An 18,446-nucleotide genomic window follows, 5' to 3' on the forward strand; every position below is an offset into this window, starting at 1 on the left:
AACACTTGCACAAATGAAAGTATAAAGACAGACGATCAGTGAATGTAAAGGTGAGTCTGTTTCTCAAGGCTTGAGGGTCTTATCTAATGATAAAGGCTGTGAATCAGGAACTACATCCAATGCTGGACGACAAACAGAGGATCTTAAATGATCCTCATCAGAAGAGACATCGACTTGAGTTAGGAGATGTAGTTCACTATATTCCCGGGCTTCTTAAGATACACAATAACTTTGTGTGACGAACAGACCAAAATTTAAGTCATTATTAACTTCATTTCCTTATGAGCTCAGTTCAGACTAACATGAGCATTGAGATGAGAGAACACTTTTCAATGTAAAACACACTTTTATTTTTTATATAAAATCATTATTATGTAAATTGACTGTGACATCTTGTTTTTATAGTCTGGATCATGGTGGAAAGTTCAGGACTACAAAAGGACTAAAGAAATGTAGGTCTCACACACTTAGTCTTAATCGTTGTTTTGTTGCGTTATAAATGTTATAATCTCTCTTCTTGTGTTCAGATGCATGTGATCTCACCCTGGATTTAGACACGGCAAACACTCATCTCGCTCTGTCTGAGAGGAACATTAAAATGACAAATGTGAAAGAGGATCAGCTGTATCCTGATCATCCAGAGAGATTTGATGAATGGCCTCAGGTTCTGTGTAGAGAGAGTCTGACTGGACGCTGTTACTGGGAGGCTGAATGTAATGGGTGTGCTGATATATCAGTGACATATAAAAGAATCAGCAGGAGAGGAAAAAGTGAAGACTGTTGGTTTGGATACAATGAAAAGTCCTGGAGTCTTAACTGTTTTAATAACAGTTTCTCTGTCAGACACAATAATAAGAGCACAGTAATATCTGTCCCTTCACATCCCTCTAACAGAGTAGGAGTGTATCTGAACTGGTCGGCTGGCACTCTGTCCTTCTACAGCGTCTCTGACACACACACACTCACACACTTACACACATTCAACAGCACATTCACTGAACCCCTCTATGCTGGATTTGGGGTTTATTTTGGTGGTTCAGTGTCTCTGTGTGAGATTAAACAGCTTCCTGTGAGAAACAACTGAGACACACAGTTGAGTGAAAGAAACACACACACGTTATCTCTCTCTTTAACTCACACAGCTGTAAACTCTTTCTCTCTTCTAATCTTAATTTCAGTGTGTATATAGAAACTCACATGTTGACTTTGGTCTAAATGAGAGACAGCGCAGACTTCTATTGTGTTTTACAAAGACATTTGAATGCGGCTCAACAGGAGTTTTGTCTTTCTGAGTCTCTGAGTGCCACCTGGAAGATAATTTAGTTTCTCTCTCACAGCAAACAGTTCTTAGCTAGTGCTTGTGTAACCGTGCCTACTTGACTCGCTTCAAGTAGGATTCGAACCGGCGTTTCTTCCGTACCTCTCTGAAGTTTCTTGGCCACATTGTGACTGCTACAGGAATCAAGGCAGATCCAGAAAAAAAAACAAAAAAAACAGAGCATTTCAAGAATTTCCTGTGCCAAAAAAACAGAAAGGAAGTCAAGAGATTTTTTTAGGCATGGCTGGTTGGTATCATAGGTTTGTACCATACTTTTGCTGAATCCCTGAATCAGCACAGGTTGCTGAAGTTGCTGAACCCCTGAATGCCTTTGGATTTCGCAATGTCAAACTTCCTTTCAAGCTCTAAAACAGCTCCTTGAGTCTCCACTTGTGTTGGGGTATCCTAATCTAAATCTTCCATTTGTCGTCTACACTGATGGAAGTGAGGTCAGCTTAGGAGCTGTCCTCGTTCAGCAAACAGGATTGTGGTACTAGAAAGGAAAGTTCTTCACCATCATCACTGATCACTCTTCCTTGATGTGGGTCTTCAAAACACAGAAACCAAACACTCATCTAATTCGGTGGGGGCTTCGACTCCAAGAATTCAGTTTCACCGTGGGGTACAGGAAGGGGAAATTTCAATGTGTCCTGAGCCCCTGTGGACATTTATGAACCGGGCCTTCTGACTTGTTCCACCGCTCTATCTCTGAAGTAAAAGGTGAAATCCAAGAATCTGTATTAGAATCAGGAGAAATCACTGTCAATTCCTCTACAAATTGAATGCAATTCCATATCTGTGTTATGTTGTGTTGAATGGGTTGTTTTCTATTTAAGAGTGATTATTATTGGTATTATTGCATTGATTGCTGGTGTAAAATCCTTATTTCATTAAGTTATGCGTTTTGTGTAAGACAAATTAGACTACACGAGATCTTTGTACGTTTTATTTACTTAAAACTTAAACTAAGTGACAGAAATCCTGTCATATAAAAAACCCAAACAATGAGTGTGGGAAAACATTACACCAGTCAAGAGTGAGGCAACAGGAAAGCAGAGAAGAAACTCCCAGGGATTGAGAAACTTATCCCCGAGAGCTTTCTCCAGAGTGCTGTCTTTGTCCTGCCCAGCCTTTTGCTACAGTTTACTTTCTTGTTGTTGAATGTCATTGCTGCTTAATTTTCTACTCTTTGGTATTGTATTCTTTTTATTGATTGTTTTAAATGTCTTTTGAGTGGCAACATTTACATTAGTTTTAGTGTGGAGGTTAATGTTACCATTTACCTATCAGTCCTTTTTAATCTTTTTTTACTGTTGCTGCTGTTAACGTCAAGCTTATTAGCTGCCTTAATGTTTGCTTATTTGTTTGCTAATTTTGAAGCTGTAGGAAGGTGGGCGCCGTTTTTGTTCAACACTGTTTTCCCTGTTTTGTGTCCAGGAAAGGACTTAGGGTACACTTCTGTTTTTAATTTTTCTTTTCTTTGGTAGTTTGGTTTTACTCCCCCTGCCAGATCACTTTTTGTGTAATTTTGGCCTTGCCCCCTACTGAAGCCATTGCTTCCCTTTTAAGGTGTTCTTCTCTTTCAATACCTTGTTTTTTTTTGTTTCATGAGCTGTAAATAAAAATCTTGAAGGTAATTTGTTTATTTGTGTTGCTGTGGCAGACCTCAGACCAATGCTCTTTAAAACATAAATTTTATGTTTTACATATACCCCTTCACTCACTCGGGATGTAACAATTAAGACAATCAAAATCCACTTTTTTTGTTGTTGATTTTTTAAATAAAATTTTTACAATAATAAAAATAAATCAGATTTAAATCAATCAAACAATCAATAATAAATTTAAATAAATAGTACAGTAACCTATAGTGAGTAAATCGTAATGTAACAGAAACATTGTAGATTACATTATTAATTTGGTCTTTATAAGTGAAAATAAATAGCTGCCGTTTAAATTTTAGGATAGGGGTCCCTCATCTGAAGATGATTATATTTTGGGATCCATGGAAACTAAATGTTTGGTTGTTTTTTTTTCTAAGACAAAAACAAAAAAAAGTTATTAAACATTTCTGCCATTGCTGTCAAGGAAAAGGAGTTTTTTCATCACAGAGATACCATATGTAAATTGTTTCAATGTTTTGTCGGTTGAATGATTAACACAAAAGTAAACAGCAGCAAAAGCCATTGCACAGGATGTCTGTCCCTCACAGCCTCCTTTTCACATCAAATTAAATATACAATTTACTCCATACTCCATACTCCGATTCAGTGCATTGGGATTGGCCCGAATACCTTAAGCATGTGACGGAAATGTCACGCCCCTTACCATATTCGGAACATCAGCTCCCAAAGCAATAATGACAGGTGATAATAATGTCGATACTTCTGTACCTTATTAATTCGAGCCCGAATCTGATTCGGAAAATGCAGATGACCAAGCTGATCGATCAGCTTTGCCAGCAAGACTGGATCAGATTGGTAAGGTTTTATTTAATTGGGGACATAATTACTGATTATTATGACTTATTATGACACCCCGTTACGGGGGTGAGAACACTGTGTAAACATAAAACCATGTCTGCATTTGTGATCGTAGAAACTACATACAAGCGCTACTGCTATACTGCTCAAAACTCGTGTTTGAATAGTCAGTAGCAAATTATTAAAATATGAAAAGATACCTACAGGCTGTGTCTTTGTGTCAGAAGTGCCAGACTGTACTTGCAAAGATGGAATTGCCCCACTTTCTAGAATCAGCCTTTGTGCACAGCCAGTGTAGTGCCGAATTTCGACCCCTGCCGAATTATTACCCCCCTAGTATTGGTAGGTTTAGGATTAGTTGTGGGGGAGGGGTTAGGATTAGGGGTGGGGTTAGGATTAGGCAATCAGGTACTGACTTCAACGAGGGGGGTAATAATTTGGCAGGGGGTCGAAATTCGGCACAACACCGGCCTTGTAGCTACTCTCCAAGGTTCTGGAAACAGTCCTCCGAAAAATGCGCAGCACATACACAGTCGAATATTAACCTATGTTTTCTAATTGTGTCATCTGGAAGGCCAAACAAAGTAGTTTGGCTTTCGCAATGAAAAACACAGTGTCTCAACGACATGGCGGTGCCGGCGGCAACAATAACACAGTGAGAATAAAAGTTACGCCTTCTTTCTTTGCATATACATTTGGCCGGTGTTATGAAACTCTCCCCGCACATTGACGCAGATTTGTGAGAGTGTTTGAACGAAGCGTTTTAGGAAGGTGTGGCTGAGCCTTACCTTTGACAAAGAATATCTCTTTGCGTTTGAGACTTTGAGCTTTGTAACACCAAACCTAGCTCATCTTACATTTCATACAGTTGATTGGTGACGAACATGATGTAGGGCAACAACTCACTTTGTGATGTAACGTACATTTTTGGGGAAAGTTACTTTTAAAAGTAATGCATTACAATATTGCGTTAATCCAAAAAAAGTAACTAATTGCGTTACTTATTTACTTTTTATTTAAAGTAATCCGTTTCAAGAAAATCAAGAGCTGTCAGTCAATAAATGTGAAAAAGTAACTAACGTTACTTATTTGAAAAAGTAACAGATATTTTAAGTAATGCGTTATTTTACTAGTTACTTGAAAGGTAATCTGATTACGTAACTAAAGTTACTTGTAATGAGTTACCCCCAACACTGGTAATGTATAGTAAAAAAAAAAGTAATTGTAAATCAAATAAAACAGCAATCAATATAAAGGTATACAACATTTGCCTTCTAATGCGGATATTTTTACATGTTGGAAAGGATATACTAAGCTTGTATTTCCTATCATTCATGTATATTGACAATGTTTCTGTGAAATGACCAATACTGTAAATGTGCAGGTTCCTTTAATTAAAAGTATGTGATGCAAACGTGTCACCTGTTGGCGAAATTCAAGGTCATTCTTATGAGGACAGTCTTTGGACAGGGTCACGGTCAATGAAATCATGAGAATCACGAGTTGTCCAATTAAAAATAAAAATAAACTACCACTGGATGTACATGCAATGCTCCTGGGAAGAGTGAACATAATTTATGTATTCTGTGCTTATACATTTTGTTAATTTAACAGAAGTTGGCTGTAAATTTTGCCATTTCTAAGTACTTAATTTAGAGATTGGTCAAAGAAGTTGTGAGATTGGATCTGTAAAAATAAAGATTAAAACTGTAAATATAGGCTACATGCGTTTGTTTTTGAACGTATGTGTCAGGGATACATCCAATCACAACAATCACTGTCACCTAAGTATTAATCACCAGCACCTGCATGCCATCTGCTCATCATCACAAACATAAGCACACACCTCACTCTGGCACTTTGTCTGGTATTGTACATGAGTAAGGACTCACCTCATTGTCTTCTCCTACCTACATGCATCATTGGCAAAGTATCTTCGTCTCCCAGAGTGTGTCTTCTAGTCTCCAGTGTCTTCGTCATCTTCTTTGTCGTCCTGCAATCACTTACCTCTCTTCCTGCACCAGTGTGTGCTTCCACCATCCTCCGCTCCATCATTCACGACCTCCTCAACCATCTAAACAGAAAAGACTTGTATCTCCGTTCATCATTACTCATAGACATTTAACTTTAAAGGTTCCCGCTACTGCTATGCCTCATATTGTCAATAAACCTGTTTCTCACCTCTACCATTATTGTTTGGAGTCTCTGTTCCATAACAGTATGCATGTATTGCACTTTTATAAATCATTTTTAGTTACTGTACAGAGAAAACTATTTTAAAAGTTACTGTAGACAAACCATTATTATAGAATAACTTTATAAAACCCTAAATGTACAGTTTAACCTGAAAGTTAGTTGTTTTCTTTGTAATTTGACTTTATTTATCAGTTTTTTCCACAGTTTAAAAAGCAATTAACAACAGTAATATACTGTAATTTAATTAATTTTGACTATGAATTTCACTGAGGTCAGACTGGGATTGCAGATGACTCGTTTCTGCAGTTCAGAGTCATTTTTTTCTTTTCTTTTGGGAGACAATAACTTTTATTTGTCCTGCACTTTGAGCTTTACAACTTTGCAGACTGCTTACTTTCACAAACAGGACATTGTACACTGCATGAAAGGTAATATTCGAAAAAGGCAATTTAATACTGAAGTCCTCCGGTTTCATTTTAAAGTAAATACAGTAGATAACTGAGGTGCAGGATAATAGCAGTTGCATTTAAATGAAACTAGAGAGAGCGTATTAAATACCCAGATGAGCGCTATGTTATTCGGCGTTGCTAATGACAATGGTTGTTGTCAGGAAATAATTCACCTGGGAATATCAAGTATTCCAGATAGCCGTGTAATAATGTTGGTTTTATATTAGCTGCAGCAATAGTCTTCTACTTTTGGTGTTTATCTGTCCTACTTCCTCCTCTTTACTTCTGAAGAGGTGGCTTTACATACCCTTCTCTTTTATTATATAAGGAATAGGGAATCATAGTTTTCTTAAATCTATTGCTTGTCTCTTTTAGTATGCTACGAAGACTCTTAAGGTATAACTTAACTGAAGGTATACCATTTCTAGGCGTGTTCCCCAAACTATACCTTAGGAAGCCGCTTAAGATATACCTTCTAACGTGCGACGTTACCGGGTGCTGTCCGTGGCGATGGTGCTGAATTTGTTGATATCGACGGCTCGAGAATCATTATTCTCTCGTGCAGGGGCTGTTTATGTGAGAAAGTGGTGTTCTTTATAAAATAAAGCACTTTAGAAATAGTTGCAATTGCATTTACTATGACTCATGGGATATTATAAAACATAATCCAAACTATAATAGCCTATAACAGCATTGCCTACATATTTTAAAATTGTATCATATATTGCTGCCATAATAACCATTTCAATTTTTTATGTGCTTTCTTCTCTTTCCCATTTTTGTTCGCTGAGGTGGAGCTGCTATAAAATATTGTTCTTGTAAATACTTTCAAGCATTTCAGTAATAAAAGTGTACGTCACGTATGGTGCTCGGGAGTGATCAAAAAGGATTTAAACCGTGAATTTTGAATCTCTTCTTGAAAACGCAGAGATGTGGATTCAGACGGCAGTTAAATCACCACACGACCTGTTTGTCAAAAAACAGAAGGTACTAATTTGGCCAGGGATTTTTACGTGGGTTGGGTCAGAAAAAATACTGATATTATGGATTTGGGCGGCACTAAAATAACCGACTTACCCCTGTAAATGTTTTAAATACTGTACAAGCCCATGAGAAACAATATTAGCGTCCGAATAGGACTTAACTGACAGTAGCCTATGCTTTCACTGGCCTTTAAAAGCGCTCTTTAATTAAAATAAATTTATACAATTTTATTATATATAATAATATAATTAAAATTCTAAAAACAATCAGTGTAATGACATTTTTATTCTTTGCATGAAAACACTTGAATTAGCCTAACTGAACACTGTCTGGGTGTATTAAACTTCTGAATTATATTCGTATAGCCCTGCAACAGTGATAAGGTGAAGCTAAGAGTGGTCCAGACCAACCTTCCGAAAGTATGACTTACAGAAGGTATACTTAACTAAGAACGTTTCGGGAAACACGTATTAACGATAAGGTACAGCTTAAGGTGTAACTTAAGAACGATGTAGCGTTAAGAAGGTTTCGGGAAACCCAGCCCAGATCATTTTCTCTTGGAAGAAATGGAATGTTTTAGTTTGCAGAATTTGTAAACTTCGAGATGTTAAGATCTCTTCTAAAACTCTTGAGGAGACGTGAGATTTTAGGGATATTTTTCTTAGGAGAAACAGGAGGCTTAAGTAGAAACAGAGGATCTCAAAGAGTCACACAATTTAATATTTATCCAATGCATGGTAATCACTATTCATGAACTTTACACAGTGATGGGGACATCGATCTCTCTTTTTCTTTTCTGACAATAAACATCGCTAATTAAATCGTGAGAAATAGCGTGGATTGAGGAAGGGTATTACATGACGTTTGAGGCGTCGATGAGACTAGCGATTGGTGCCTGTGCAGTGTGTGCATCTCTAACAATGTAGCTCTGATTTGGACTGACACCATGTAAGTAAATAATGTCTTCAGTCGTTGTCCCTCCTTGCTATTCTACATGACGGCAAACTTTTGAAAAGACTGGCTTGTTCCCTTATATTATCCGGGTTAAGTTTGCACCAGGCTAGCCTAGACTAGCTCTAACGTAGCTACTCACCAGGACACCTGGCCAACCCTCCACTCATTCTCCTCACACCAAGCATTAATAACTCTTTGACTCCATGGGTCCTGGCAATTTCCTCCCCTCTCTCACGTCTGACCAGTTAAAAATTGTAGGGCTGTGGTCCATAAAGAATTTGATGGTTTCCCACATCCTCAGTCGTTCTCCAAATAGCCATAATACAGTAAGAATCTAGCAGAGTATGGGTTGCGAGTTCCTCTTGTGACGTCATCACCCAGTAACTGAAAAAACACGCTACCTTTGAAGAAACCCCAATAAATGTTATTTTAATGCATTTTAAGACAGAAATAATTAAATATATACATATAGAGCACTTTAATTTACACATTAATTGGCTGTGGTGGTTAACCTGCAACTTACACTTTAATGCATTTTATAAATATAAAGAAGAAATATTCTCTATAAGTGTTATTTATTTATTTAGTTACTGATCTATGCTGTATATTTGAATATCTGTATATTAGCTAAGACAGCTAGTATAATATCATTTTAAATGATTAAATGAAAGTGTTTTTATACAAATTCTGTATATAATTATAAAATAAGGCAAGCAGGACAAGGCCGAGAGCCGTGAGAGAACGGGGCGAGGCCATTGGCATGATTGTTTATGAGCGTCACCTGCTCACCGCATTGGCCTGGTGTCACACGGAGTAGCTACGGGACCATAAAAGGAGGAGAGACAACAGTGAAGGATGAGAGAGGACCAAGGAAGTCGGAAGAGTTGATGGTTGGAGTTGCGATGGACTTCTTCTACATTGAGCTTGTGTAGAGGCCATTTATAGTCTGAGAAAGGTCCCACCTCTCAGGGTTGGCTCGACCAATAAGAAAGGGGGAATTTCCAAGCGGGAAATACTCTGTTTGGAGGTTTTATGGCTCTGTCTCAGGTGTGGTTAGACATAGGCCTTGCTGTTTGTGTTCATTTATACTCAGATAGATATAACAAACACACACTGCATTCTATGAGAAGGTGATGTACACTAAAGTGTGAGTCATTAAATGAGGATTAATTAGATAGGAGACACGATACAGGTGGGGTTACATTGACCTTTGGCTCTATCATAAAATACATATTGTAGTATCAAAGTGTCATGGTTCATCGTTCCATGCGTTTTTTTTGTGTGTATCTGTTGGTTGTTGTGGGTGTGGGTTCTGAGTGTATAGTGCTTGTTTGTTGCTTAGTGACGAACCGACACCCAGCAATAATCACTCCTGCTAGATATAGGCCTTGTCCACACGGACACGGGTATTTTTATAACCGTGACTTTTTTTACGCGGTTCGGCCGTTCGTCCACACGGAAACACAGTATCAGGTCACTGAAACTGAACATTTTTGAAAACCCCTGCCAGGGTGAGGATTTTCAAAAACGCCGGTTGCAGTGTTGTCGTGTAGACAGTAAAACCGGGGTTTTTGCTTCTGATCCAGGCTTCTGATTGGCCAACGTGGCTTTACGGTCGCCGCCTGCTGGTGTGGCATGCTCTTGACAGCGCGTGATAGCGTGTTTTTTGCGTTTTCATGTAGATTTCTTTTAAACCGAGCATGTGTGGACGGGATTTTTTTTTAAACGCAGGAGGAAAAACTCCGGTTATAAAAATACCCGTGTCCGTGTGGACTAGGCCATAGGCAGCTAACAACAGAAGTAACCAGCTGATCACTTAATCAGTCCGCAGCTGCAGCTAGTTACTTCTGTTGTTAGCTGCCTATATCTAGCAGGAGTGATTATTGCTGGGTGTCGGTTCATCACTTTTGTTAATGCTCTCTTACCCAGTTCCGGTGCCTGAGTTTTCTTACGGAGTTATTTCCTCGATCTCGTCTGTGTTCCCAGACTTCTGGAGATCGTTTGGAGTTCTCTTCATTCCAGTTTCCGTTTGACATCCACAGGATTATTCATATCACTCATCCTCTCCGGTGTATTTGTATCCTGGTTGCCCGCCTGCTATACGTGGTGTTTTAAGTATTATCATCTGTTCAACCTGCCTTCAATAAACTGTTTGCTTGCATTTGGATCTACGACTCTCATTCTGACACAAAGACATAATAGTATCAAAAGACACTACACAAGACACAGTATCCTGGGGTGCATGTTCATTTACAGATCAGCTCGTACATAAATTAATGCAGGAAAGTCTGTTTTAAGAGCTGTGGGTCTTTTCTATGGCCTCTGCTTTTTCCACATGATCACATTTTTAACAGCAATAAAACCAACTTATCTGATTGCAGTCATGGTAACCAAGACCCTTCTTGTCCTTGTTGGGCAAGTGAGTTTTAAAGATTTTTTGAATTTTTTTAGATTTAAAGATTATTTGTGAAATATAATAAATAATTGTGTCTGATTTGTCTCATTCGTTACACGCTCATTATCAATCACGTCACCGGCCTCGTCCCGTTCTCATGTCTCTCGGCCTCGTCCTGCTTGCCACAACCACAAAAACAGGTTAAAGTACAATAGATTAAGTGTGAAAGACACTTTTCTCAGTTACTTATGCCTCATAGTTCCCTGAAACCTATTGGGTAAGTACATTAAAGCCAGTAAAAAAGAAACAAACAAATACATAAATAAATACATTTAATAGTTTTTATTTAAGACAATATATATGGCTGTGTAGACAACATGCCTTTGACTTTTAGTCTCTGATGGGAATATGAGTGTGTGAATAAAAAAGTAATAATTTGCTTGTTGTTAATAATAAGTTGATGGTTCTTTGTTTAATCCATTATTTAATCGTTAATTCTTTTGTTCTTTGATAAGTCTTGGTTGTAATGTTGGGACATTTATAATACATTGACATTACACTCCTCTCTGTATCTTGTGGTTTAATTTTAACTGGGGTGCTTGTAAAATGATAAATCTGTTCAAAGTCCATTTTGTAAAAAAAAAAAAAAAAAAAGAGGGACATCATGTGTGAATCAGTTTTCTGTTGAAGCTGCTGCTGTCCAGAGACTAACAAAATGGATGTAGTGTGAGTGTGTTTATGTTCGATTCATTGCTGATGGGACAAAGGTAGGTTTGAAAGAACACATTTCTGGATTTATATTCATGTATTGTTTAATCTGAATTTACACGTTAATATGTATTTGTATTGATTACTGGAATGTCAATGTATTGTACAGCAACAACTGTTGTGAAAATATGTCCAGATAGATAGTTTCATGTTCCAAAGATTATATATAATTAATTTATACTCTGTACTGTATGTGATCAGTGAATTTAATCCCAAATTTTTCCCAGACACAAAAATATCCAAATCATGTGTCATTAGTATCCCTTTGAAACAATCAATAATAATTTTTTTAAATTTTCATGGAAAAGTGTGTGAAAAAGTGTGTTTTATGATCGGTCACAATTGTGACCGGTGGGAAACTGTGTTGTATCAACCATTGTATTGATTTAATATAGGTCTATTTGACCTATGCACTGTGTTTGTGTGTGTTTTTGTGTGTGTGTGTATGTTTTTTATTTTTTTGTGTTTTTGTGTGTCTGTGTGTGTGTGGGTGGGTGTGTGTGTGGAGATCAGACATCAGAGGAGACGTGACCATGTGTGAGTGTGTGTGTGTGTGTGTTTGTGTATGTGTGTTTGCGTGTGTGTGTGTTTCTGTGTGTGTTTCTCTGTGTGTGTGTGGAAATCAGACATCAGAGAAGACGTGACCGTGTGTGTGTGTGTGTGTGTGTGTGTGTGTGTGTGTGTGTTTGTGTGTGTGTGTGTGTGTGTGTGTGTTTTTGTGTGTGTGTGTGTGTGTGTGTGTGTGTGTGGGTGTGTGTGTTTTTGTGTATGTGTGTGTGTGTGTGTGTGTGTGGGTGGGTGTGTGTCTGTGTGTGTGTGAAGATCAGACATCAGAGGAGACGTGACCGTGTGTGTGTGTGTGTGTGTGTGTGTGTGTGTGTGTGTCTGTGTGTGTCTGTGTGTGTGTCTGTGTCTGTGTGTGTGTGTGTGTGTGTGTGTGTGTGTGTGTGTGTGTGTGTGTGTGTGGAGATCAGACATCAGAAGAGACGTGACCGTGTGTGTGTGTGTGTGTGTGTGTGTGTCTGTGTGTGTGTGTAAAATTAGGTAGATAGTAAGGTAGAACAGTTAGCCTATGTGTATTAGTATGTAGATACAATGGGTTATCCCACCGGTCACTATTGTTGCCGTTGACATGTTTGTGAGTTCTATGAACACATTAAACAAAGTTGAGTAATTGCAAATGCATATATCAATACTAGACACCTTAAACATGATATGTACCAAAAATCTATGTCCTATCTTTATGTTAACATACTTTAGCACCCTTTTCTTTGGGAGCTTTCTTGCTGGCATCCTCTTCTCTTGGCGCAAACAGGAAATAAACAGCTCTGGTCATGTGACAATTTACAGTAAACATGCGAAACTGCACATATTTCATTGAGACCCTTTATTATTTCAATATCTGCTGGAAATGCATTGATAGATCATTTAGTAACATTTTTATAGCCTTAGAAATGAAACACTTTTTTACGGTCACTATTGTGACCGGTGGGATTAAATGGGTTAAACAGAAATTAAATGTTCACATAGTTTTTGGCTGTTTACAATCAGGGAATCAGGGAATCAGGAAGTGAATTTAAGAAGATCATAAAGTGTCTGTTAGCAATGGCCCCTAAATTGAGAGTTTTGGAATAAAAAATAAGTGCCATTTGACAGGTAATTATTTATTAAAATCATTTAAGCTTACTGATATAATGAAATTACTGAATAAATGTAACACTAACACTCAACTCATTTTTGTGTGTGTGTGTGTGTGTGTGTGTGTGTGTGTGTGTGTGTGTGTGTGTGTGTGTGTGTGTGTACGGAAAGGACAGTTTATTTTAGTGTATTTATTTGGCATCAGTGTTACCATCAAACAATTCACTTTAGAGAACACCAACAGAATATGTTTTGTAACATTCCTCCAATATTTCATAAGTAAAATGTTTATATATGTACGTTCTTTGCATTTCTAAAGTGTTGTGTCTACAATGAGTCTTTATGAGCGGAGAGAAGAAGAAGATGATGCTGTTCAGACACATAAAGCAGCATCTCCAGAATACAGCTGTGTGTCTGTGAAGAGTAACCAATCTTTGACACCCCCCCCTGAATTCAGTGATAAACCATTGACCTCTGACCTTGAGTGAGTATAATCATGATGGAACATGGAAAAACAACTTCTTTCACTGCCTGAACTGACACTTTTCAGACACTTTTTCACGTGACTTGAGTGAATATGGTGTGTCAGTCAAATCAGAAATGTAGAGTACAATATAGGCATGAACTGTAATGTAGAACAACGTAAACAACCAAAATGTGTGTTTGGTGTGTTGCAACATTTGAATGATTGTCTATGTTTTAATGCTTTTTCACAGTTTCTCATCTTACTGTTTCTGCAGAGTGAAGAGAGATGATGTGATCAGATCAGTGACGCCCCGTCTGACCTGCACTGACTCTGACTGTCAGACCCTCATCAGCCAGAGAGTCAAAGCCCAGCACAAAACCAGCATGAATAACAAGTATGAGAGCTTATTTGAGGGAATCAAACTAAAAGAGACTCAAACCTTCCTGAACCAGATCTACACACAGCTCTACATGGGAGAGAGTGAAGGGGTGAATGAAGAACATGAGGTTTTACAGATGGAGAAAACAGCCAGAACACAAGACACTCCAATCTACTGCAATGACATCTTTAAACCGTTACATCAACCAAGATGTGAGGAGAAAGACAAAATCAAGACTGTTCTCACTAAAGGCATCGCTGGAATTGGAAAAACCGTCTCTGTGCAGAAGTTCATTCTCGACTGGAGCGAGGGAACAGTCAATCAGGATGTAGATTTCATATTTGTGCTTCCATTTCGAGAGCTGAACTTGATTAAAGATCACCAGTATAGTCTTCACAGACTTCTGCTGGACTTTCATCCTGAACTTCAAGATGTGGACTCAAAGATTTATGAGGAGTGTAAAGTTGTGTTCATCTTTGATGGTGTGGATGAAAGCAGAATTAAACTGATGTTTACAGATGATGAGAAAGTTTGTGATGTGAAAGAGTCTTCATCACTGAGTGTGTTGATGTCAAACCTCATCAGAGGAGATCTGCTTCCCTCTGCTCATATCTGGATCACTTCCAGACCAGCAGCAGCCAATCAGATCCCCTCAAAATACATCAACCGTATGACAGAAATTCAGGGATTCAATGATCCTCAGAAGGAGGAATATTTCAGGAAGAGAATCAGTGATGAACTTCAAGCCAGCAAAATCATCTCATATATTCGAAGATCAAGAAGCCTCCACATCATGTGTCACATACCCGTCTTCTGCTGGATCTCAGCCACTGCCCTTCAAAACCTCCTGAAACAAGATGACAGTGCAGAAATCCCTCAAACTCTGACTGAAATGTACATCCACTTCCTGCTGACTCAGATCAACATGATGAATCAGAAGTATGATGAGAAAGATCCAGAGAAAGTCCTGAAGTCCAACAGTGACGTGATTGTGAAACTTGCTGAACTGGCTTTCAATCAGCTGATGAAGGGCAATGTGATGTTCTATGAGGAGGACCTGACTGAGTGCGGCATAGACGTCACTGACGCCTCAATGTATTCTGGGATTTGCACTGAGATTTTTAAGGAGGAATCTGTGATTCATCAGAGGAAAGTCTACTGCTTCATTCATCTCAGCTTTCAGGAGTTTCTTGCTGCTTTCTTTGTGTTTTACTGCCATGTAGTCAAAAATGAGGAATCACTGAAGTTGTTTCTGAATGAAGGATATCAGAAGTACAGTCGGAATAACTCTCTGTATCTGCTACTAAAAGCAGCAGTTAAGAAATCTTTCAGGAGTAAAAATGGACACCTGGATCTTTTCCTGCGGTTCCTGCTGGGCATCTCACTGGAGTCCAATCAGAGACTCTTACAGGATCTACTGACACGCACAGTCAACAGCTCAGAGACCATCAGAGAAACCACACAGTACATTCAAAAAACAATTAGGGATAATGTGTGTCTCTCAGCTGACAGATGCATCAATCTGTTCCTCTGTCTGCTGGAAATGAAGGATCAGACTCTGCACAGAGAGATTCAGGAGTTTGTGAAATCAGAGAAACACTCAGTGAATCAACTCTCTCCATCTCATTGCTCAACTATCGCCTACATGCTTCAGATATCAGAGGTGCTGGATGAGTTTGATCTGAAGAAATACAACACATCAGATGAGGGCAGAAGGAGACTGATACCAGCTGTGGTGAACTGCAAAAAAGCTATGTGAGTATTATTTTATGTGATTAGAGATCAAACTGAACAGTAAAATTGAATTCCTACATCAAATCATGTGATGTAGCAGTGCCTCAGAACAAGCTGTTTGTATATATATATATATATATATATATATATATATATATATATATATATATATATATATATATATATATATATACATATATATATATAGTTTCTTAAATTCATATTAACAGCATATAGAGCAGTAGGTACTGTATATTATGCTGCTTTTACTTTAATACACATCTAAAATACACATGCAATTTCTTTACTTGCTTTTACAGACATAATTGACTTACTTATGTGAACTGTGTGTTTTTAACAGAACCTTGTGTGTATTCGATAGTTTAAGATTTTAATGTCTTATTTTAAAATAGGTCATTAAATAGACCAAATTAGGTCTTACTGATAAGACCTCATTTGCATTTAAAGATATATGCATAAAAACAGCATGTTTTCCTTCCATTTAAAAATGGGCATTTACAACATGGTATAGTAGATAATCTGTGGGGTATTTTGAGCTGAAACTTCAGACACATTCTGGGAACAAATGAGCCATATTACATCTAGTAAAAAGAGGCATAATAGGTCCCCTTTAATGAATATGTTTATTCAAGTGTGATTAATTAAATATTAAAATATTAAATATTAAATATATTAAATATAATAAAAATAAATAAAATATTAAATATTAAAAATATTAGTCTTGGAAATAACGTGCAAAAACAGATTGTTTTTTCTTCATTGCACATTAATTCTTTTTTATAGACTTGCTGGCTGTAATCTCACTGGTCAGTGCTGTGAAATTTTGTCTTCATGTATACAATCATCAAACTCCTTACTGAGAGAGTTGGACCTGAGTAACAATGACCTGCAGGATTCAGGAGTGAAGCTGCTCTCTGATGGAATAAAGAGTCCACACTGTCAACTAGAGATACTGAGGTAAGAAAAACAGAGAAAGATTCACTTGGTTATAAAAATTAAAGAGGCCCTCTGCTCTAGTCCTGATCTCCGATGTGTTTGTAAGACATCAGCAGACCCTAAAAAATATATATATATATATATTATTCTCTGATTAAAATGTCGAAGTTGTAAGGAGTGGAGGTGAACAGAAACGGTAACTGAGATAAATTCTGCTCCATCAACACTGTGACATTGAGTAAAACTGTGTGTGTGTGTGTGTGTGTGTGTGTGTGTGTGTGTGTGTGTGTGTGTGTGTGTGTGTGTGTGTGTGTGTGTGTGTGTTAGATTATCTGGCTGTAAGGTGACAGAGGAAGGCTGTTGTTTTCTGGCTTCAGCTCTGAGGTCAAACCCCTCACACCTGAGAGAGCTGGATCTGAGCTACAATCACCCAGGACAATCATTAGTCAAGCTGGTCTCTGATCCAAACTACAAGCTGGAAAAACTCAAGTATGTTCAACACTAACAAACATCCTGTCATTTGTGTTTGTATGTGTGTTTGCTGTAAAGTCAATGTAAACTCATATGTCCATAGATCTCTGCATACAGAACATACTGTATATACAGTACGTATATATACTGCACAGAAAAATAAGGACGTGTCTTGATCTCTGTGACTGAAGATGATCTTGATTCAGATTAACAGCTGTTTGTGACTCATAACCCAAAACATCAATTCAAAGCTTGTTGCTGTTATTAAAGTAAATTCTCATTGCCGTCAGAGATACAGTATGAACCAAAAACAGATCCAAATTTGTGTATTGGCTGTTTTTACACTAAAATTATTGTGACATCTTTTATTTTTATAGTATGGATCATCAAGGAGAGATCAGGATTATAACACAACCGCAGAAATGTAGGACACACACACACACACACACACACCTTGATTGTTGTTTTGTTGTCATAAATGTTTTAATCTCTTTTCTTTTGTTAAGATCCATGTGATCTCACACCGGATTCAATGTGTACTCGGGTTGTGTGTAAAAAGAAGCAGGACGGATGCTGTAAATGGGAGCCTAAATAGAACGGGACGGCTGATATATCAGTGGCATTAATGGAATCAGGAAAAGTTGGAGTTATGACTGCTGGTTTGGATTCAGTAAAAAGTCCTGAAGTCTGAACTGTTTTGATGACAGAAAATATCTGCCCCTTTACATCGCTCTACAGAGTAGGAGTGTATCTGAACTGATCGGCCGGCACTCTGTCCTTCTTTGACACAGACACACACACACACACACACACACACACACACACACACACACACACACACACACTTATATGCATTTAACAGCACATTCACTGAAATCCTCTATGCTGGATTTGGGGTTTATTTTGGTGGTTCGGTGTCTCTGTGTGAGACTACCTGTGAGAAACAACTGAGACACACAGTTGAGTGAAAGAAACACACTCACATTATCTCTCTCTTTAACTCACACAGTTGTAAACTCTTTCTCTTTTCTAATCTTAATTTCAGTGTGTATATAGAAACTCACACACATTGTCTTCAGTCTAAATGAGACACACCACAGACACTTCTACTGTGTTTCTATAAAGACATTTGAGCTTGTGTCTTGACCTCAACTTTATTATAGGTTGATCATCTTTCTTCAAACTGTTGCTTCCTAAATCCTCACAGGTATTTAAAAGAAAGTTATTTTAACCATTTTAAAAATAATGATCAAT

General features: G+C 37.9%; 1 protein-coding gene across 1 annotated transcript in view; it reads left to right on the plus strand.

Moving 5' to 3' along the window:
• Positions 1-17,708, plus strand: part of LOC308707690 (uncharacterized protein) — a gene marked incomplete at its 3' end in the record, with an annotated part of 32,040 nt that extends 14,332 nt beyond the window's left edge. The window contains exons 8-14 of the mRNA XM_081394307.1: positions 406-452; positions 528-1,069; positions 13,533-13,669; positions 13,926-15,785; positions 16,569-16,742; positions 17,049-17,210; positions 17,699-17,708. Of these exons, the coding sequence (XP_081250433.1) occupies positions 406-452; positions 528-1,069; positions 13,533-13,669; positions 13,926-15,785; positions 16,569-16,742; positions 17,049-17,210; positions 17,699-17,708 (2,932 nt within the window). The remainder of the gene's footprint in view (positions 1-405; positions 453-527; positions 1,070-13,532; positions 13,670-13,925; positions 15,786-16,568; positions 16,743-17,048; positions 17,211-17,698) is intronic.
• Positions 17,709-18,446: the final 738 nt, after the last annotated feature.

The sequence above is a fragment of the Scardinius erythrophthalmus genome (genome assembly GCF_964197995.2).
Source record: "Scardinius erythrophthalmus genome assembly, chromosome: 19".
In the NCBI taxonomy this organism is placed as follows: Eukaryota; Metazoa; Chordata; class Actinopteri; order Cypriniformes; family Leuciscidae; genus Scardinius; species Scardinius erythrophthalmus.